General features: G+C 36.9%; 1 protein-coding gene across 1 annotated transcript in view; it reads right to left on the bottom strand.

Annotated features, from left to right (window-relative positions):
• Nucleotides 1–23,284, bottom strand: part of NKAIN3 (sodium/potassium transporting ATPase interacting 3) — a 193,458-nt gene that overhangs the window by 166,250 nt on the left and 3,924 nt on the right. Inside the window, exon 3 of the mRNA XM_023755501.1 lies at nt 19,673–19,753. Coding sequence (XP_023611269.1) covers nt 19,673–19,753 — 81 coding nt within the window. The remainder of the gene's footprint in view (nt 1–19,672; nt 19,754–23,284) is intronic.

Here is a 23,284-nt window from a genome sequence, read left to right on the forward strand (position 1 = left end):
CTTGAAACCATACTTTCCTAAAATATATTAAAGTCATACTTTTTAGAAAATACTGATAGCTGTTGATATGTCAAAAAAATTTAGGTCAAATATGGAAGTTAATTCACTACAAAGAAACAAAAAAATATTTCAACTTTTAAAAAAATTATAAGCAGGAGAGTATAGTTTAGAGTTCATCATGGTGAAATGAGAACTGCTAACTATTGTGTATTTTCAAATGTCAATTTATCATAGTTAATTGCTATCATTATAGAGTATGGCCATAAGATAAATGGAGATTTCTGAGTTCTCTAATGAGGTTCTTTGTAGCAAAATTTATACCAGTGACATGGTTTCCTTTTGTTTAGGATATCAGTGTAATTAATTCAGTTCTCTAATTATGAGAAAAAGCCCTAATTAGAGATAAAAGTTTCATCAATGGAAGGATGCCCACCCACTAATAGGCTATCCTAGACATGGCTGCAATTCAGACTAATGAATAGTCTCAAAGTAGAGAAACTCATGTTCAGATTGAGACTTCTTTTTCTTGGAATTGCCTCAAACATGAATTTGAACAAGTTCAACTTTGTTCAGAGATTCATATTTTAAAATATGCTATTTACTACGGCAGCTTTCATCTTCTGAGGGTACATAGAGACTTACTTTAGTGTCCATTTCAAACTATTTCGAATAAAGTGCACTAGGAAATTTATGGCACTAGGAAAATTCTGACAGGAGCTATTCCTGTTCATGACATGCATTTGTTTGTGTGTGTCTAAGCCATTCCTTTAATTTCTGGAAGCTGCAAAAAATGAAAATTTCTGTTTCTTGAATCATTCATCATGAGACTTTGATGTAGAATATTTTGAGAATTGCATGAGAGATTAGGAGATGATTATTTAAATAAGTTAATTACTAAAAGGGTTGGAAGTTTGGCTTTCCCAACCACAATGCTCATCTCCAATCTACTTCTGAGTCTGTAAAAAGGAATAAAATCAAGTCATAAGCATGCTTTCTTTTTTATATTGCCATCTAGAATCATCTTCAACTTGCAACACTTTGATATGAGTTCCTTCCACAGGACTTGATTCTGATCAAGACACTTCACCCTTTTCCCTGGAAGATCTTAAATACTTCTCCCCATTATTAAATATTCTACCCCCCTCATCAAATGAACCTCAGTAAAAAAAGTAAAACCCACTAGGGAGGGGCTGCTCTGCCTGCGGAGTAACCTACTCTCTGTCTCACTGCTTCAATAATAAACTCACTTTAACTTTAAACTCTGTGCTGGCTTACATTTGAAATCGTTCCTGCATGAAGCCAAGAACCCACAGCGGGTAGCGAACTCTTGGTTCTTGGACTCCTGGAATGCCTGCATCCCTTCTAGAAACGTGGCTATGAGAAGAGAGATACAGGGCAGGACCTAAAGCAAGCATGCCAAACTCAAAGGCTAACATGGGGCAAAAAAACGAGGCATGCGGCCCGCGGGCAGCGAGTTTGACATGCTTGACCTAGAGAAAAGCTGCTTTTGTTAGTATTGGAGGCAAAATTGAGGCTTGCTTAAAGAATGAAAAGAAAGATCCAATGGGGTGGGGAGTAGAATAAAAAGGAAGATGCCATTTCTAGAGGAATGGAAGTTGTTAGGCGGCTGTGCATCTATTTCTCTGAGTCAGAGAGCGGTGGTTGAGAGGGAGACGGTAAGCAGAGGGACGTCCCAACTATTTGCCTGTTTTTGCTTTGAAATAACAAGCAATGTCATCTGCAAAACTGGGTGGTGATGGGGATCCCACCAGGAACTTGAGCAAAGTGATGGAGATGGAAGCTTTGGATGGAGGATGGAGGGATGCTGGTGACTTGCTGAATATATTTGGAGAATCTAGAAACACCTTTTGTTGGGAGGAGGGGGCCAGATCTCCCACCCCTTTTAAGAACCAAAGCTTCATTATTACATGATTGTGAAGTGCTACTTTTAATGAAGAGTCTCAGCTCTCTAACTAATTAGGTTAAATCTCATTATGATAGTCTGCTGTGTGGCTTGTACCTCATTTTACTGCAGAACATTATTTAAATTAAATTGGAAGAAAGGCTCCATCCCACAATATGCTTTTATAGTTCAGACTCTATTTTTTGCTTAAACAAATTTTTAAAGTAATTACGTTAGAATTATTAGTACCCACCCTTCTAAAAATCCAAAATGAATCAAACTCTTGGGTACAGATCCATATATAAACTTCATAAACTCATATGTCTAATAAATAAAAGTAAACTTACTATTTTCTAGTCTAAAAGAGTATATGTTACCTCAAAACTCCTGGATCTATTACCATTCAATATTTAATTTTTTTTAACTGATTGATAAGTTTATATTGAATTCTTTGTTCTCTCTTAATTTCCACCAAATAATGGGAACCATTTATTTGCTTTGTCTATCATGTTGTGGCATCATGATAACATCTAACATTTATTGAGTGCCTTCTGTGTGTCAGCATTTTCTAGGTGATTTTACTATTATCATCTCATTTAAGATTCCTAGCAACCTTGTGATGTAAGTTCTATTATCACTGCAAGATCATGAGGGCAAGGATATTTTTCCATCGTGTCTCCAGCTATATCCTGACTGCCTACAACCATGTCTGGCCCACAGCAGGTGTGCAAAACATATTTATTCAACAAACAAAACCCCATTTGGCAGATAAGAAACGGAGTCGTAGAGATGCTAAATAACTTGCCTTACTCCCTAGCGCTGGAATGTAAGTTAAATGAGCAACTATAGGAAAACACTTAAAATAAGGTGGTGGAGGATGAAATGCATTCATACATGTGAGTTCAGTACCCACCTGGCTCCAAATCTATCTCACATAAATGAAGCAGTACACAGTATGTCAGATGGAGAAAATGTTTTCAAATAGATCTTTTTGAGAGCTTAATCAATTATCTGTTTTCATAAAGATAAAATGAATTTGTCACATGTTCAATATGCATTCAACAAATATGCATCAAGGACCACTACATTCCAGGTGTGCTGCAAGGTGTTTGGAACAAAATGAAGACAAATAAAAAAGACAATCCCTGCCCTCCTAGAAGCTGTCATCTGGGGAAGAGAGAGACACCAAGATATGTCTTTTTTTTAGTAGTCTTGAATAGGAAGTTGTCTAAAACCATGACTTATGCCTGTGAAATACATAAAAACTTCTTGATGACTTGAAACACAAATGAAGTGATCAAGTCATGATTTATGCAAAAACATCAAGAACATAGTGTATGTATAGACTGGAGATAAATAACACTGAGAAGAAAGGATTACTACTTAGGAATATTTAAAACAGAATCACTAAACAGACTAGAAGACTTACTTGAAACAATTTAGCATTGCACGATAAGAAGTAACATTATACAACCCAACTATGAAACATTTAGATTGGAAATGAAAAAACTGGAAAGGATAAAATTGGTTAGATAATGGAATAATTCGTCAAGAAACATCCTATTTTCAAATACAGGTGATGACAAAATGTGTGAAATTTGCTATGCAAACTGCGTATAACCCCAGTGGGAAAACATTAGCACATCAATAATGCATTTTGTTGTACAGCAACATATACAAGCACTTAATTCTGCCTTCAGATAATGACATTTTAGCATCTCACTGACATAAGCTTGGATATAAGCCTAGTCTCCTCTCCAGGCCCCATGATTCGTGAGATGTTTCCCAAAGTTGATGTTTGAGATAGCTTGGTAGTCTCGAGCAGCCCTATGACCTTGGTGAGCTTTAGCATTCCCACCTGTGCAGGGAAGGGGAAGGTACCTAGCATTCATGGCCACCACACTGTATTTCAGAGTGCAAGATGCTTTTCCAAATACACGGGGCTGCGAGAATGGTGGACCCTGTTTGCCGAGTGCCCTGTAGAAGGCGAGTTGTTGGAAGGATCTCATTTAATCCTATCCCGGCCTTGAAGAGGGTGTTTTTCTTTTCTTTTTTTTCAACTATAGTTTAAATTCAATGTTATTCTGTATAAATATGTATTGTATGCCTATCGTGTGCATAGTTTCAGGTGTACATCATAGGAGTTAGCTCATATGCTTTACAAAGTGTTCCCCTGGTATTTCCAGTACCCCCCTGGCTCCACACATAGTTATTACACTATGATTGACTATATTCCCTATGCTGTACCGTACACCCCTGGGTTGTTATTGCTCTTAATGTGGGATTTAGGAGCTTGTCTAGCAAAGGTAGAACCAGGAATGATCTTTCTGTCTCCAGAGTCCAGGTTTTGTCCTCTGGGTCCTGTTACCTGGTTTCCAGAGGTTAAGGACAGGAGGGAACTATGCTTGTCTACAAAAGGGTAACATGAAGAATCCTGTGGTGATGGGAATGTTCTATATCTTGAATGTATCAATGTAAACTCTAGTTTTGCAGGATGATACCATTGTGGGCAATTGGCAAAGGGGATAACAGGCTCTCTCTGCACTATTTCTTACAACTACATCCAAGTCTACAATTGCCTCAAAATAAAAAGGTTAATGAAAACATGATTTTCAAAGGATATTTATTACACAGGAAAATGGCCTTATTATAACATGTGAAAAAGCAAAACGATATTTTAAATAATGATGACTTTAAAGAGTGTATATATCTGTATATATGCTGAGCTATGTATATACTCTATGTATGCATACATACACATACAAAATCTAAATATATGCCAAGTTTAACAAACGGAAACACTAAAATACAATTAGTGGTAGAAGGAGGGAAGATACATTTTTTCTTCATTATAATTCAATATATTTTTCAGTTTTCTAAAAATGTTTCTATATGACATTTATAACCAGCAACTACAAAACAAAACATCTTAGGTCATGACCACTCTTGCAACTCATACTTTAAAACCTTTCCTAGTTAGGGTATCAGGAAAAATGGCGACTTATTGAAAACCTGAATCTGATATTCAATCAATTACCTTTTCCTACTCTCCGAACTGATGACTTGTATAATTAATGGGCTAATTCAACTGCAAATCTTCAAGTCAGTAATATTAATTAAACAGAAGACATGGAAATGACCTTCTGAAAAGGACTTATCTCTTCATTTGCCCACAAATGAGCACTTGTGATTACTTCTTAATCAATACCAGGAGGCTGGCTAGAATTAATGCCAGGCCTCCCAGTTTCAGCCACTTTAAAAAGCACTTAGGATCACACACGCACCCTCTTCCAGGCCAGCCCTATACTTTCCTGTAATTTACCTGACCTTTCAGGCACTGAGTGAATTTAAGGCCTTTATAGGCTTGGCCTGAATCACTGGCAACTTTCATTACTTTAGTCATTGACCAAAAGCTTTGGGAAATGCCAGCCTTTCCTATGCTATTGTTCAATATGCTAATAAGATCATTAACATCTTCTTTTGCAGACAACAGGACCTGAGCCATAAAGTGGTAGGAAGTTGGAGGCAGAGGTGGATGAAAAAAGTCTCTTTATTCCTAGGATAAATTTAGGAATTTATCTCCCTTTCTTCTTGAATGAGATGCAGCAAAAATAGTGGCTAGCAGGTTTCTAAGAACTGACAGTAATAAGCAAAATACAGTTGCCTCTTCTGGGGAGATCTGGGTCTAAAGTCAGCATAATAGGTGAAAAATCAAGTGTAATATATTTAAAAATACCCCTGGCATCTCTTAAATTATCAGAAAGGACATTGCTAATATACCTTTGTATATAACACATCCCTGTAACTCTTCATTTCAGGCTAGACCTCCATTAATTCTTTTTCTTTCTTAAGGAAGTGGTTAACTGTGTTTTTGGCACATTTTAACAAGCATTTTATGAACTTTTCAACAGTTAGGAAGACCCTTAAAACCAGTGGTATGTCCTTTTCGTAGTTTTTACCAACACTCACTGGCGGTTTCAGGCTTGAATGCCCCCATTCCCTTGATAAAATAAGTGACCCAGTATGGGAACTGTCAGGATGAATTCAGCTTAGGGAAATAAATGCTTGCGTGGTATGAGTGCACTGTAACCAAGAGGTAAGGATGAGTCTGTACATCTGTCCACCACAGCGTCATCTTTACATGAAATCACTGGTTACATTCTACTGCTTAAATTATTAACTCAACAACACCACTATAGAAAAAAAGGGTAGGATATTTTTAACTTATTTCTTATTTCTTTTTATGAAGGGAAAAGCAATGTAAAGCAAATAAATGGAAAAAAGCAAAAAGCAAAGCCAACCCAACTAATTGTTCACTGCAAGGGAGGCATTCCTAAGGAGCTACTGGTATTCACAGACACAGCTGGATGGGTTAGTGGCTTTGAATGTGGTCAGCTTTCACATGCGCCCTCCTCACCTGGCTTAGGGTTCAGTTGACTGCTGGACCACTGAGGTGCAGCTAGAGGATCCCGATAAATCGGTTAGATGTTCCCAGCCCCATACCTGAATTACACCCCTGAAAAAATCCATGGATTGGGTCTGAAATTCTAAGTTTAACTCTCCCTTTAGTCACTCATTTTTTGTGTGTTCACTAGAGACTGTAACTCCTCAGAGAAATGCTATTCTCTTTCACAGAATGAGATGAAGGGTGTGTGTAGGACTAAATGGGGTGACGTGGGTGGAACTGCTATAAATTACGAATTTCCATTGCAGATGTTCCCATGAGAATAACCAATGAAGGCAGCAAGTGGGGTGGCCACGTTTCAGATCCTTATTACAGATCTGTGAGAATATAATTTTTCAGATAATTCAGAGGCAAAGTCTTTCTGAAATCTGAGAATACAAATGTTGATTTACAACCTCTGAGGACTGAATTCACAAGATTACTATGCTACATCTTCTTACCATTTTCTGTTAGGTAGCCCTGGTGTCAGCTACTGGGACAGGTTTTGGGCCCCTTAGATGAGAAAGAACACTCCTTAGTGGTGGGGGAGGAGAAGAGGTATGAATATAGTAATATGTTTGCACTGATTTATTTTTCCCCCTCCATTTTGTGTTTCTCTTACACACCTGCAGCACCTGTTAATAACAGATACGGTCTTAGTCTTGGAGACAGCAATCCAGGATTTAAAACTACATTTGCCAGGTATCAGTTGCCTGACCAAGGGTAAATTATTTACCTTCTATCAACCTCCCATTTTCTTATCTATGTAAGGGGAAAGGCCACTTTCTTGGGAAGATTGATGTCAGAGTAAAGTGAGCTGCTTCTGTGAACTTTTCTGATACCCAGTAGACCTTCAAGCCCTTCCTCTGTTTTATCGGCTTTACACCCTTTGTACTCAGTGTATTTCTCTTGCAGTCAAATCTTGGCACTTAGTGTCAGAGCTCTTCAAAAAATTCTTTCCTCGATGGAATAATAATTAAAGAGGCTATGATTATATAAGAAAAAAAACATATTTGGTGTTTGTCAGTTTCTGGCACAGAGCTTCTAAAACCCTTAGGATTTCCTGAGTGATAGCAGTGGCTTTTGCTGTTCAGAAGTCCTTTTGCACCTTACCTGAGTTGATGTATCTAAGGTGACTCTAAAGGGCACAGGGCCTTAGGTAGCTTCTTGATGGGAGCTGGTTGCCAGAGGAACCAACCACATGAATAGGGGGCTAGAACTTTCAGCTCCACTACCTCTGGGGAAGAGGAAGGGGCTAAAAATGGAGTTCAATCACCAATGGCTTAATCAATTGTGCCAATATAATAAAACTTCTTGAGTACCCAGGTTCAGGAAAAACCTCTGGGTTGGCAAACATAGCAACACATCAAGATGCAGGGAGGATGGCATAAGGGGAGAGGGCACGAAAGCTCCATGTCGTTCCAGCCCCACACCTTGCCCCATTCAACTCTTCCATGTGGCTGTTCCTGAGTTGTATCTTTTATAACAAACCAATCATCATAATTACAGCGTTTTCCTGAATTCTATGAGTTATGGAGACTGAGGAAGAGTTATGACAACCCCTGAATTTGTGGCAGTCTGGGCAGAAGTGCAAGTAGCCTGGAAATCTCATGTATAGCTGCTGTGTGAAGTGGGGGCTGTCTTGTGGGACCGAGCCCTCAACCTGTGGGGTCTGTGTTAACTCTGGGTAGTAAGTGCCAGAATTTAATTGAATAGTTGGACACCCAGTTGGTGTCAGAGAATTAAATAATTGATTAGTGCCAGAAAAAAACAGAATTACCCAAAAGACCAAAATGTGCATTTAAATACTAGTATAAGTAGTTCTCAGTGAAATTAGAAGATTTCATGGTAAACATACACAACTGGATAGAACAAAGAACTTTCTTATTGACTGTCAGTTTCCAAAGCATTTCCTTTTTTGCTCTCAATACTAAAGGCTGCCTTTGGTTGAAAGGAGGAAGCAAATACACCACATCTTGTGTGGTTTTTTTCCCCACTGAAATTTCAGACATGTCTATTAGGAGTACATCAACTATTATGCCAAATATTTTGATTAGAATCTGAAAATGCAGAGTGGATTTGCCATGGAACTGACAGCTAGGCTCAGGACTCCTCACTTGAATAGATTCCTTATTGTTGGAAGGTAGACCAGCTGGCAAAAATCTTGGCATCCTGAAATAAGACAGTTGGAGAGGAAGGACAATATACAGTACAGGAAAGGAGAAGCAGGGAACAAAAGAGGGAGAAGAGTCAGGAGTGTGAAGGTAAAGAGAACAGAAAGTAAGAAAGAAGGGTTCATAGGGAAGGGGGAGGGAGGCCTATTTAAAACATGGAAAGCATGCTCTGCATTTGCAGGAGGTCTCCGTCTTCCTGCTGCACTCTGATGTAATTACTGCTGCTCTCTCTCAGGTGAGAAAGCTACTGCTCCAGACAACAGCACATGCAGCAGAGACAGAATTTAAAGCTCTTTTATGCACCACCTCTGATCCATTACCAAATTGTTAGTTCTGTCTTCCAACTGTACAGTAGCCCCCCCCTGCCCTATTCGTGGGGGATACTTTCTAAGACACCACTGAATGCCTGAAACCGTGGATAGTAATATACTGTTTTTTCCTATACATACCCATGATAAAGCTTTATTTGTAAATTAAGCATAGTAAGAGAATAGCAATATAACTAATAATAAAATAGAATAATTATAACAATATACTGTAATAAAGTTATGTGAGTGGATTTGGGGCCATTATTAAGTAAAATAAGTGTTACTTGAACACAGGCACTGCACTACCAAGATAGCTGATCTGATAACCCAGATGGCTACTCAGTAACTAAAGGCAGGAGAATCTACAGCGTGGAGACACAGGGCAAAGTGATGATTCATGTCCAGGGCAGGAAGGAGGTGTATGGCATGACATATCATCAGACCACTTAAAATGGTGTGCAATTTAAAATGTATGAAATGTTTATTTCTGAAATTTTCCATTTAATATTTTTGGATGGTGGTTGACTGGGTAACTGAAACCACAGAAAGCAAAGCCATGAATGAGGGGGACCACTATATTTCAAATCTGATCCCTCTCCCCTTGGCCACTGCCACCACCCTAGTCTAAGCCACCTTTATTTCCTACCTGGATCACCACAGTCATCTCTCTCTGGGTCCTCTTGCTTCTACTCTTGTCCCCTACAACAGTCACACCAATTTTTGATCCTGTTATTCCCCTCTGCTTAACCTTCCATGGGGTTCCCATTACATTTAGACCCAAACTCAAATTCTTACCATGGCCTACCAGAGGTTCCAACAGAATCCTGCAATGGCCCAGCTCTCCAGGCTCATGGCCTGCCCTCCTCATGCTGTTCCTGGCATGTTAGTGACACAACACAGCATCCCTGCTCTTTGTGCATGCTGAGCATGCTCCTATCTTGGGGCCTGGCAGCCCCCCACACTTGGCATGGCTTGCTCCTGTCTGCCCCTTGGGACTTTTAGCTCTACCCATTCCCACGAAGTCACTCTCTAGTCCTGTATCCTGACTTTTTTTATTTAGTATCATTTAGCACAACATGATATTATATCATGTACTTTTTTATTTATCATGTTTTTTTCTACTAGAATAAAAGCTCCCTGAGAGCAAGTTCTTTTCATAGTCCTGTTATATTCTCAACACCTACACCAATCAATACCTGGCACAAAGTAGGTGCTCGATGAATTTGTTGAATAAATGTGTCTGACATCAAAGCTGATAGAAGAAAATGTTCACAAAAGTTGGGACTTATTTTGAAGAAAATCTCTAAAAAGTTGTCACTAAAAATATGTAGGAAGTATTTTCCAGTAAGCACTATGCCTTTGGCACATTTATACCAGAATTATTTCTTGCCATACGTATCTGACAAAGTGTTCTGATGACTGATGTTATGTTTTATAAAGCCCCTTAAGCTACTTGGAGGAAAATACAATATAAATGCAAATAAATAATAAACAACCTCTCATAATAAAGTACATGAGGTTTAGTGAAAAATAAAGTAGGGAGTTTCTAAAGGTAACGAAATAAGTCATAGCCATTATAGTCTGATCCAAGCAGCAAGGGGCCTTAGCATGTAAACCTATCACAATTTAGACCTCAGAAATTCACTTCTGATATTTTCAACAAAGATGAAAGCCTCTTTTATATATTAGGCACTCTGTTAGACTTCCACCATTACTTTATCCCAATCTAATATTTAGTCAAACAGATAAATCCTTGTTATATAGCTATCTCTAAATAAGCCAACATTTTTTTTCACTTCTGGAAGTGTGTGTGTGTGTGTGTGTGTGTGTGTGTGTGTGTACATATACACATATATATTACATTAAAATACTATAGACAAAGAATAAAATAATAAAACTATATTAGTAAGTGGATAGACCCACCCAAAGCCAAGATTGTTTAAATAATTAAAACTTCCTGTAATAATTATGATTATCTGTTACTTTTTTAAAATCCTTATCAAAGGACATGATTTTTATTGATTTTAGAAAGAGAGGAAGAGAGCTTGAGAGAGAGAGAGAGAGAGAGAGAGAGAGAGAGAGAGAGAGTGTGTGTGTGTGTGTGTGTGTGTGTGTGTGAGAGAGAGAGAGAGAGAGAGAGAGAGAGAGAGAGAAGAAACATTGATATGAGAGTGAAACATTGATTGGGTGTCTCTGCATGTGCCCCGACTGGGAATCAAACCTGCAACCTGGGTATGTGCTTGGACCGGTAATCGAACCTGAGACCTTTCAGTGTACTGGACAACCTTCCAACCAATCATCAATTTGTAAATAGGAGCTTATAGACCCAGCCAGATGGATAAATAGAGAAAGAGTGAAAAGAAAAAAGAAGGTACTGGTCTTAGTTTTTAGATTGATTTGATTACTAACAATGATACACAGGAAGTCTTACTTGTTTCTCATATGGAAAACTATACTCATTAAAAAAAACTACTATTGGCATATGTGATTCCAGAATAAGGATTACAATTACAAATCTGATTTGCAAAATTTAAGCTTGGTAGGTATCCTTGGAGACGTTGATAATTTAGTGGAAGCATTGAGAATAAGTTTCAAAATATATCAAAGTCTATTTTCCTGGTAGAGCTCCAAAGGTGATCAATCATAGGCTATACTTTATGTGTTTAAACTAGGAGACACTCTATTTCATGGGTATTCTTCCTACAGAAGTCATCCTTCAGGGTATCTTAGAGTTGCAAATTCCACTGGGGCTCAGACTACCTTCATTTCATTTTTTCCCCCACAAATTCAAATATGAAGAAATTATTGTTACCAACTTAATACCATTACAGAAAAGAAGTGGAAAGAAATTACACTAATAAAAATGGGATTTTCTTTTAATCAGCTTTTTATGAAGAATTGCAAAGTAAACTCCTGTGCAGGATGAGAGAGATTATACCTCCCCAACCCTCCAGGGTGGCACAGGACTGAAGAAATGTATAGACAATGATTTCTTCTCCAAGAAATGAAGGCCATCACCGCGCTTTCCCAGGGACAAGTGCATTAGAGCAGCGAGTGATATGAAGGTGCTAATGGTTCCCAGAGAAGGTGCATCACCCTTCCCTGGCAGTGCTCATTTGCATACACACATTTAGGCCCAGCAGGAGGTGTGCACTCAGGGGTCTCCCAGAGCAGAAATGCAGACCTTCTCAGGTAAAAGCAGGTCTTCACTACACGTTACAACCTCATTCCAACTCCAGTTGTCAGTTAACAGCTTTCAGGATGACATGTTAAATCAAGGAAATGTCACACGTGTACAGTAACTGGCCTAATCTTTTCTGTAAATTGCTGCCTGTGGTTTTGAAAATCGTCGTAAATTGCTGGCAATTGGCAATGTGTCTCCCTGCACGGCTAACTTCACTTCTGCACAGTTAACAAATCGGTCTTAAATTATTCATCAGATCACCCAACGTCTAGGCTCGTCTGACTGTCATTGATTTCAGGGAACAGTAGCCTGCTTGCCTTGTATACTGGAGTGAAATTCCTACCATGCTCTCAGCATGTAAGATTAATTGTCTGCAGAAAATAATAACTATCCTCTTTGTTGCAGTATCTCAGTTAATGATGAGTGAGCACAACCTACTACACAATCAGTGCTTCTGCTGTCACATGCTGCTCTGAAGCAGGACAGAGTATTTTCTCAGACTAATACCTAAAATAGCCCCAAAACCCCGGATACTTCAAATATACAGAGGAAGTGTTTTCTCTATTAATTCTATAATTACAGGACAAGAAAAATAATGATGGATTCTATGTACAGGCTAAAACATCAGATGGCCATTTAGAAATCATACCATCAAACCGTTGCTCATTGTTCTGGAAACAGGGTCAAATCAACTCCCCGGAGAGCTCAACCAAATTGAATTTTTGTTGCTAAAATAAGTGTGGGTTTAGAATGCGTGTTTTGAAAGGACTTATCACCATATTTCTTTCAGCAGTGTACAGGGGATTTGGCAGGAAAAATATTTCTTCTTCTTTGAAACACCTTTTGAATCAGTACTGGCTCTAAGCTAACTAGTGAAGTTGTGCAGCGAGACAGTCTTATATCTGAGGAGCACACATGTCTATTTATGTTCAGGAAAATTAACTCCAGATCACTTCAAAAGGACACCCAGCAATTTGTCATTCTCTCTTGTGTCTGAACAGATATTTTTAGGTCACTGGTAGCCACGTTCTGTAACTAAATAGCTCCCTGTTTAGAGCATCTCCTTACAGGACCACCTCTCATGGGTAGTGACCTTGGCTTTGATGCAAGGAAACCCAAGCAGCTCTCTCTCTGATGTATGCTGGCCAGAAGAGTGTCTGGGTAAAGAGTGTGGGATGGAGGTGGCTGGATCAATGCAAATTCATTATAGGGGATTAAAAAATGTAGCAACTGAAAGCACTTTTCTGTTGTTCATGGAAGGTCAGCAATAGTATCTGTATTTGTAAAGGTCAGCAGATCATCTGTTTACTCCTCATCCCTTCTTCCTTAGGGAGCCTCCCTAATTCCAGTGCAGACTATGTTCCATGCTCTGTGATATCCGTCTTTCTTCTTCATCATATAACACTGTTTACATTTTCTGATTATTAGTCATTTACTGTCCATCCTTCATATGATACAGAACATTTTTGAGTGCAGGAAGTGAATAGAGCCTTAGTGCCTGGCACAGTGTTTTGAACCAAGTAAATGCTAAATAAAACTGTCTATAGAATTATGTATGATTAGTTAAGCTGCATACTTAGAGCCCCCAAATGACAGCTTAAACACTTTTCTGAATATAAAAGAAATCTGTTGTGGGAAACTCAGGGCTGGTATGAAAGCTCCTCTGAGGTATTAGGGTACCAGGCTTGTTGACCTCAAGAGGTCGCTGGTTCAATTCCTGGTTAGGGCACATGCCTGGGTTTTAGGCTTGATCCCCAGTAGGGGGTGTGCAGGAGGTAGGATTGATGTTCTCTCTCTCCTTGATGTTTCTATCTCTCTGTCCCTCTCTCTAAAATCAATAAAAACATATTTAAAAAATAAAATAAAAGCAAATAATTAATGCAACTAAACATGTTTACCAGGCTCTCTTTTGTAATTGGAAAACCAATGCAAATATGACTTGAGATTCTTTATCACCAGGTTTGGACTCTTCATTGACATTTCACAACAGATACATTATGTCTTCCAAACAAAACAATTAACATCCCAGCAAGAACATCCAAAATCTTAAAGGCATTTATTCATGTTCTATTTGTTCTACCCATTGTTGTTCTAAAATGATCTGATGTTAACTGGCTGCATAAAAAATTCGGTAGTAGCATCTTTAAATCGTCTTTAAAAATATTGCAAAGAATTAGAATATGAGCTATATAAGTGTGGTTTCTCTGAAACAACAAAATTTCCTTGAAATTAATGCTTACATAGAAATTCAGCAATCATGGTCTACTAAGAATGGCTTAATTTATGTATGCAGTAGCTTCACAGACATATCAATTGGACTAATATAGTTCAGAATCTGTAGTATTTTGTTATTCTAGTGAACTGAAAGAGTTTATGCATTTCCCAAAGTGTTCATGATATAGATATGCCATTTACTTCATGATATAGTAAATAGGATATCACTCTTGGAGTTTTGAAAGTCGGCATAGTTTTTTATTGTTGTTGTTTCTTAATCCTCACATGAGGATGTGTTTTTTAATTGATTTTAGAGAGAAAGGGAGAGAGAGAGAAATATCGATGTGAGAGAGAAACATCAATCAGTTGCCTCCCATACTCACCCCAACCAGGGATCAAACCCTCAACCTAGGCATGTACCTTGACCAAGAATCGAACTCACAACCCTTTGCTGCACGGGATGACACTCCAACCAACTGAGCCAACAGACCAGGGCTGAAAGTAAGTATAGTTTTTCTGGGTTTCTACGACGCTTTTCTGAATCATTTGCTGATTTGTTATTCCTGAATAAAGATGCTTTGTAGCTAGCTTAGCCCTCTGTAAACATCACATTTCAAGATTCCTTTTGAAAAATGATCACATAGAAAGAAATCATGCAAAGGAAAAGATAAATTTAAGTTTAGAACTCATTACTAGATGCAGTAAGTTTTATTTGTTTAAATAAAGAAAAGAAGTATACTATATATCATCGATTTAGTTTGAAACTGCCATCAGAAAAAGAATTCTTTGAGACACAAAACTATTAGAATGTTTATAAAAATAATAGATGGATAGCACCCGGCTCAGGGGAGCTGAGAGCCCCGCTTCCTGTGCAATTGCTTCTGTGGAGAACTCTGAATTGATGGTCTGGAACTTTCCTACTTGAAAGGACCTGCCCAATGCCAAAGTTAGTGGAAGAATCCAACCTTGAAGGAAATGAATCTTGATCAGGGAAGACGATTTTCACAGTAAGTACGGAGGAACAATTCTGGCTAGGTAATAAGAATGAACCTTGAAAAAGAATTATCCCAATGACCCTGTCTGGCTGTGCAGGTGAAATATTCAACTAAAGATTCTCTCAAGAGAAGAGACCCTCATGAACCACGGGGTCAATTTGAGCCAGAGAACAAAAGAAGTGCCATTATTGGCATTTGGAGAAATGGTTTAACCTTATTTAAGAATCAAAACACCCACAAATCAGGTCGCTATGAGAAAAATGCAGTCGTTAAAACATGACAAAGAGAAACAAATGCAGGTCGGTTTTCCATGTGTGTGAAGGCAATGCAAAGCACCTGCCCAGAGTGGGAAGTCTGTAAAGGCTAGTCCATCCCCTCCTCCATGCCCTGCCTGGAAGTTTCTAGAAGGCTTCTAATCAAAGCTCACAGTTAGTATAAGATAAATAAATCTTCCTAGAATTTCTTTACCTTCTTTTTATGTCTAAGTTATGCTCATGTATAGCCATACACATTCTGAATTCTATGTGTATGTGCCACACTGAACATCCTCTAGGTCCGTAATGTGTAAGTTCCACACATCTTTCCAGAAAAACCAATTAGAAGGAATATTAGCCTAAAGTTCCTACAATTTGGAGTCATCAAAAAGATGCCCTAAGATGACAGCTACAGTCCTTTAAAATAAAATAAAAAAAAGTACAACTTGGGTTCTCAACATCACATTTTTCTGTATCTTTAAATGTAGCAAGCGAGGTGAGTTTTCATATATTTACATTCTGAATGTATTCCTAGGGAGAGAAAAATTATTCCAATTCTTACAACTTCCAAAGGAGCAGCAATAACTTATTAATTGTGCCCTTGGTGATCTTAAAGTGTGGCATGGAAAACAGCCTTAGGGACTTCTAAAGATGCATACGGTTCCCTTGACACGAGGGGAATCTAGATGTAGAAGTTTTTCAACACAGCTATGTACATGTTGAAGGAAAGGGTTTAATTAATAGTGTTACAGCTGTGAAGTTAATATGCAGATCCGAGGTCCCATCACAAGGGACTGTTACATCTTTTTTAAAACAAGTCACACAGCCCCTCATTATTCCCTTTTACAGCTCTTGCGTATTAATAGATACATGTCTCAAAGGTTTTCAGGATGAAGCTTGTGATGTTTGTTAATTTTTCAACAATAATAGAGATGATGATGCCGATGGCAAAGATAAAAACCACCATTTACTGAAACATCATAATATGCCAACACCCTAAGTCACATACACTTTATTGAATTCCAACAATTCAGTAAAATCAGTGTCATGGTTTTCCTCATTTTTCAAAAAAGAAAACTGAGGTTTCAGTAGATTATGGAAGTAATCTTCCGTTACCTACCCATAGTCATCCTGACCCCACCATACATGTACATTGAACAATACATTCATTTTCTTCAGGTTCTGGAAATGAATCAGGACACTCAAGATCATAGTAACAAACAAACGAGGTAGAGCTGGTTGGCAGACGAGATGACAGCAAAGGGAAAACCTGGAGGCTACGATAAATCCCATAATAGACCAGATGTATGCTTGTTCATGCCCATAAGGATGCATACTTTCAGTTAATAAGAATGGTTTGGTAGTGCCTGCCATTGGAGTAACATTAAGATTCATAGAGATGTTGTGGAAACTAACCTGAATCCAGTTTTAGGAGAAAGATTCACTATTTTAGAGTAAATATTTTGGGCAATAATCAAGGTATAAGGAAACTTCTTCTTCTTTTTTTCCCCCTGTGGTACATCTACACAATAAAATACTATGCTGCTGTAAAAAAGAAGGAATTCTTACCATTTGCAACAGCATGGATGGAACTGGAGAGCATTATGCTAATCGAAATAAGCCAGTCAGTGAAGGTGACTTCTATTAATGTCTTCTATTTCTTAAAGGGTAATTCTAAGAAGTGTGTTCATGAACTAGCAGGAAATGGAGAACTCTAGAAAGTTAGTATACAAACCAGCACAAATGGACAAGGAATGTCTTACAAAACCCAACCTAGGCGGGTGGCAGAGGTAGTTGGGTTTGTCTGGGTCCTTAGCTCTGCTCTATTTTTCAGAATAGATTTACTACGGATTGCAATTGAGGCTACACTGTTGAACCAGGGAAATGTTACTAGCCTTAGAGGTGGTAAATAGAAAGAAACCAACAGAAAATCATTAGGATGCTCCTCTGGAGTTATCTATCCTCTTAATGACCTAGAATAATTGACTGACTACTTAATAGCATTTTAGTGGTAATGTAATGAGTAACCAAGACTACATATCCATTTTTTATAACCTTGCACCCAAAGAAATGAGAAAAAAACACCCTCGCATGTACACTGATATTAGAAAGACCGTCCATAAAAGTAACTTGGAGCAGAGGAGGAAAATCAGACTTGTGTGGAGCAAATGAATGGCATCATCATTATTATTTTTTTTATTCTTTCACAGAGTTGCTTGGAAGCTTACCTGAGTTACCTCATCTGATACCCTTAAAGCAATGCTAAAACCCCAACAATCATATTTACTATCCCAACTGGCAAAGCTGCTCCTGTTTTTATATTCCACAGAGACTCAGTGGGGTTAAACGATTTGCCTAAGGGCCCATAGTTAATAAGTGCTAAAGACAAGATTGAAAAAAAGACTTATAATTTGAAATTGAGTCTTCTTTCAACACACTATGATGCCAATTCCACAGGATAAAATCCCTGTCTAAGTTACTCCAAATCAGTTTATATGGAAGAAAATAAAAGGGAATTGTTACCCAGTGAAATAAAATTATGATTTAAAATGACTTCAAAATCACTAGGTACAAAATGCTTTGTGTTGAAAAATGCTATGCTTAACTTATTATTCCTAAATATATTATTCATAAGATTTGCATTTTAAAACTGCTTTCTAATCTGCATGTTACAGAAGATAACTGGGCACTGATTTAAGTGGTTTTGTTTTCTGTCTTAGAAATTAGCGGTGAAGTGCAGTTAATAGCATAAATATTAAAGGGAGATATTAGTGAATTTGTATGAACTCAGAATTAGAAATGTCATTTCTGGTTCCTGGTACATTTGCCAATGTGAGAAGAGGATGACAAGTTCTAATTATAAAGTTATGATAATGTGGAACAAAGGGTAGCCACCTTTGGAGGTTCTGGAGAAAATCCTTTGGGGATTTTTGCTGCTTGGCTCAATCAAAAATTCTTTGTTACCAGATGGACTTCAACCGGAGCCTAACAATTCTAAAGGCATCCATGTTGGTCAAGGCAGATTTCCTCAGATCAAAACATGAATGCTAGTGGATGACCATTATGTTACTTAGAAAATTTGATACTATCATAAAGCAATAGCCTATGTTAGCACAAATACAGTTGACAGTGAAAAACCTAAAAAATATAATTACAGCTTTCTTATTCTTTTGTAATTATACTGTTGAGTTTCTTCTCTACAATTTCTACAAGAGAAAACTGTGCTGGTTTGTGAGAAACATGTTTAAGAAGCACAACTAGAAACTTAACCTAAGATGCTTTTGCACTTGGGTGGCAGGTGAAAGACAGTGCAGAATCATATGAAAGTCATGTGGCCTGCTAATACTAGATCTAGAAATAATATCTGTATCATGCCTTATTAAGATACCTCCTCTGTCATATCAGGATTTCAAAATAGGGATCACCACACTGATGTACTTAACTATTAGTTAAATGTATGCTCCACTTAAATATCTATGGATTTCATTCTTTGTCAAACACTTTTTTAAAACTTTTTTTAGGATTAGTATTCAAACAAAGATAGAACCTTGCTATTCATATTTGTTACATTAACATCTTATTTATTTTCCCAGTTTAAAAGAAGAATATTCAAAGCCATTTTTTCACTAACATTTGGTGCTGTGGTCATTGTGACATTCGGTCTTTTCATTTATTTTATTTTTCCCATCACCATTTATCTTTCTATGCCCTCTTCCACCTTCCCACTCCCCCTTCCACCAATCACCACTCTCTTGTCCCTGTCCATTAGTTCTCTCTTTTTCTTCTCAATCCCTTCATACCCACAACACACACCCCTCTCCCATCAGAGCTGTCTGCCTACTCTCTACCTATGAATCTGTGTCTATTTTGCTTGGTAGTTCAGTTTGTTCATTAAATTCCATATATGAGTGAAAGCATATGGCACATTAGGCCTTTTTAAAGTGAACATGATTCACTGGAAGCCGAGTTCCACTACAGCTGACCAAACGAAGCCATGACGCCGCTGCTTTGGAGTTCCATTACGTGAAACCCTCCCAAGATCATTTCTTCCTGAATGGTATCCACACTCATTTTTTATTAGTATTCCATTTGTAATGTTACTTAGGTTGCTCTGCATACATCATAATACATAGTCATCATCATTATTTATTAGCATACTCTTTTTAAAGTGTATTTTAAAAGCATGATAAACTTACCTTAGAGAGCCCACCTACTTCCAAATAAAAGCAGATAATGAACACATTCCAGGTGACCCAGAGGGCAGTCCATACTGTATACTAGAGAGAAAGGGGGAGGGTGGGGAGAAAGAGAAGAAAAATGTGGAGATGAAAGGCATATATACCAAATCAATCAATAACAAAATGTCAATGAGCCTAACTCTTCTGGGAAGAAACAGGGTGTGCTCAGAAAAGAGTGCTCCTTATGAGGTCCCCTAAGATCTGTACAAATTAAAAATCCAATAGTTTCCACTGCCGTCAGTAGATGCCAATAAAGCTAGATTTATTTTTAAAGTGCATTACTGGCTTGCAGATATAGGTTAAATCCAAGCGCTGACTTGATTTCTGTTTTCTGAATATTAGCTTTTCCAGGGAACACAATTACGCAAATTTTTGGTGGCTATCTACCTATTTCTCCATTTTTTAGTTATAATATTAAATTGTCAAGTTTTAGAATGTTTTAGTCCATCTTCCTAAATGGACTAATATTACTTCCATTTTTCTAAATGAGGATTATGTTTGAAAATAGATGTGTGGAGTAAAATTAACAAACCATCATTTGTTATACTATTTTATTAAGAGTGAAACGTGTGCCTCTACTATAATCATAGAATTACATGCCTGTAAAATATCTTTTAAAAGCACAGAAATAATAAATAGGATTTACTAGTAAAATGAGCAAATGAACAACAGATTTCCATAATGGAAAAATACCTTCCAATCACATTGAACAAACTATGCTAGCCTTACTGATTAATTGGTTTTGTTAATGTAGTATGTATTAGAAAATGCCTTCCTCAAGAGTATTAATCAGTCTGAATTAATGGAGGAGGTCTCAGGGCTCAATTCATCCAGTCATTTTCTTATGTAGATGGAGAGACTGAGGCCCAGAAAACTGATATATAAAACAGCTTGGATGGCTGAGAATTGGTGCTTGCCATGGGAACACAATTAACAGATCAGCTACAGTGGTTTGCTCATTCATTTTATTTTACCACAAAAATCTATGAATTCTTAATTTCTTAAAAAGACAAAGTAATTAAATTATTGGTTTCTATCAATGATTATAATCATTACATGCTATTGTCAAATTAAAATAAATATGGAAATCCTTTCATTAGCTTATTCTATTCTGTGTCAAATAATATAAATTGTATACTCTGTATAAAATAGCCATGTTCCTATTAGAAATCTTATCAGAAGCTTTTAGTTACTTATAAAATTTAATTTACACTTTATGTCTTCCTGTTATTTATGACTTTCAAAAGGCTTTCAAAATAATCTATAGTTGGGTAGTCTTATAATTGGTTACATTAGATATCTCATTATCTTTTTTCTTTCTGAGAATAGGTTTTGCTTATTTGTTTTAAATAATGCAATTATAATAATGAGTTAAGACTTCAAATGACTGGAAATTTAGAAAAGCTGGAAAATACGTTAAAAAGTTAAAGTAAGTTAAAATATATTAAAGCTTTTAGTATTTGCAGGTACATTGATGTTCTGCTGATATCTTCTGTTAGTAATATCTTTTAATATGAGTGAACTGAGTTTTTAAAAATAGGCCAAATGCATTGAAACATACATTTTGAACCACAAAATATTCCCAAGAATATTGAAAATAGCTAAACTACATCAGCAATGTATACTTTTTGCAAACTGGCCAAGTCACAGTAACAACAATAAATTTTAAAGCTGTTGCTAATAAGATGACATCTGGTATCTGATATTTTTCATCCTAAATCAATCTAATTATGAGTATATTAGAATGAGAGAGACTACAGACCACTCAGTAATGAGAAAAAAGCTGGAGATAAAGGTTAAGGAAAGGACATAAACTGAAGCAAGACTAACGGAGGAAACGAATGGAATTCATTGCAAAACCATATGGTTTTTAATTTTTGGGATTGCCAACCCAACTCATAAGTATACTTTTAGGAAAGTCAATCTACTCATAACAGTTATAACACCTGAATTATAGAGCAAATCTATTTAAAAATCAGAGCGCAAGTGCAGTGATTGAAGTGCATTCCAGGCCCCTCACCAGATGGACTGCTGAGGTCACTTCTGAACTTTCAGAGAGAAAATTCCCAGGATGAGCAGACTCCCACTCTCAGCTGCTAAATTCTTAATAACAAGAGTGAGTACTCTGCTGCTTTCTGTGTTACTGGTACTGTGCTCAGCACTTCACATTGATCAGTTCAGTCCGTCATCACACTACAACCAAGGAAGTGAGGGAATAATTTGACGACTTCGTGTTATTGTTGAGATAGAAACTCTGCAGCTGGGATGCTTCAGGATTACATGATAGGCTTTATTATAAAAGATCTTAAGAAAAGGTCTGTAGATTAGTTTGAGAGTTAACACTTTATCAAAGTTTACAATTTATCAAGTGACCAATTCACCAAATTACTAGTTTACCAAAAATTTATTTCATTTGTATATATATACTCTATAACTGGCAATGTTTTTGGAAAGATGGTTTCTTTTGTATTTTGTGATTAATATGTCATGTATGATATGAACATCATTTTTAAAGCAATAATGTAAGTTTCTTCTGATACAAAGATTGTATGTTTGAATTTTGGATTGTAATGATATGAAAACTGCATATCTCAATGTGCACCTGAGACACAAGTCTTAACATGGAGATAAAGGGAAAGACATCTCTAGCAATACAAATACATCCATAAATATTTACTTAGGCAGGAAGTGTTAGGACAACATATGTCCTCGTTTGATGTGAACTATTTTATTTATAATTCAATTCAAAGAAGAATAGAAAAAGAGATAAGACTCCGTTTTAAATAAATGCTCTTTGGTTATCATGAAGCATGCCTACATGCTTACATATCTAGATAAATACACTTGCAATACACAAGACAACTTACCAATGTAAAAAAAACAAAACAAAACGCAAAAAAACAAAACACTCTGTATAATTATCATTGATCTACCTATTTATTTATCCTACTTTGCTTAAATTTAGTACACATATTTTAAGTTCTAATTTACATAAAGACTATAAAGATTTTCCTAAACTTCATGTGTTCTATGTGCTCTGTGAATATTTCCCAGTTTTATGAAAACATTTCAATATTTTTAATTGAAATGAACTTTAAAAGGTTTGCATTATATTTCATCCTCATTGAGCAATTAGTCTATAACATGATTTATTTTTACTTCCTGAGCTTGTTTGTTTTCCAATTACCAGAAAGCCCATTCATTCATTCATGTGTATCAATCAGATAAAATATGTACAATAGCTTAGGGAAAAAAAAGAAGACATTAAACATTAAATAGCTCAATTACTTACTAAGCACTTACTCTGTTGGGTTATGCTAAGCAAGTCACAAACATTATATAATTCTTACAAACAACTCTGAGTCAGGTTTTTACAAATAAACTATATTACAAAGAAAGCAAATAAATGTGCCAAGTCTTCACAGCCAATAATTGGTGGAGGAGGATTTAAATCTGGCACCAATTAAATGGAAACCTAACATTCTTAACTCGTGTTGAGCAGTAGCTCAGGAAGGAGATGTATGATGACATAGTGAATTTTTCCTATATAACAATTCAAATTAAAGCAAC

The sequence above is a fragment of the Myotis lucifugus genome, unplaced genomic scaffold (assembly GCF_000147115.1).
Source record: "Myotis lucifugus unplaced genomic scaffold, Myoluc2.0 scaffold_77, whole genome shotgun sequence".
Taxonomy (NCBI): Eukaryota; Metazoa; Chordata; class Mammalia; order Chiroptera; family Vespertilionidae; genus Myotis; species Myotis lucifugus.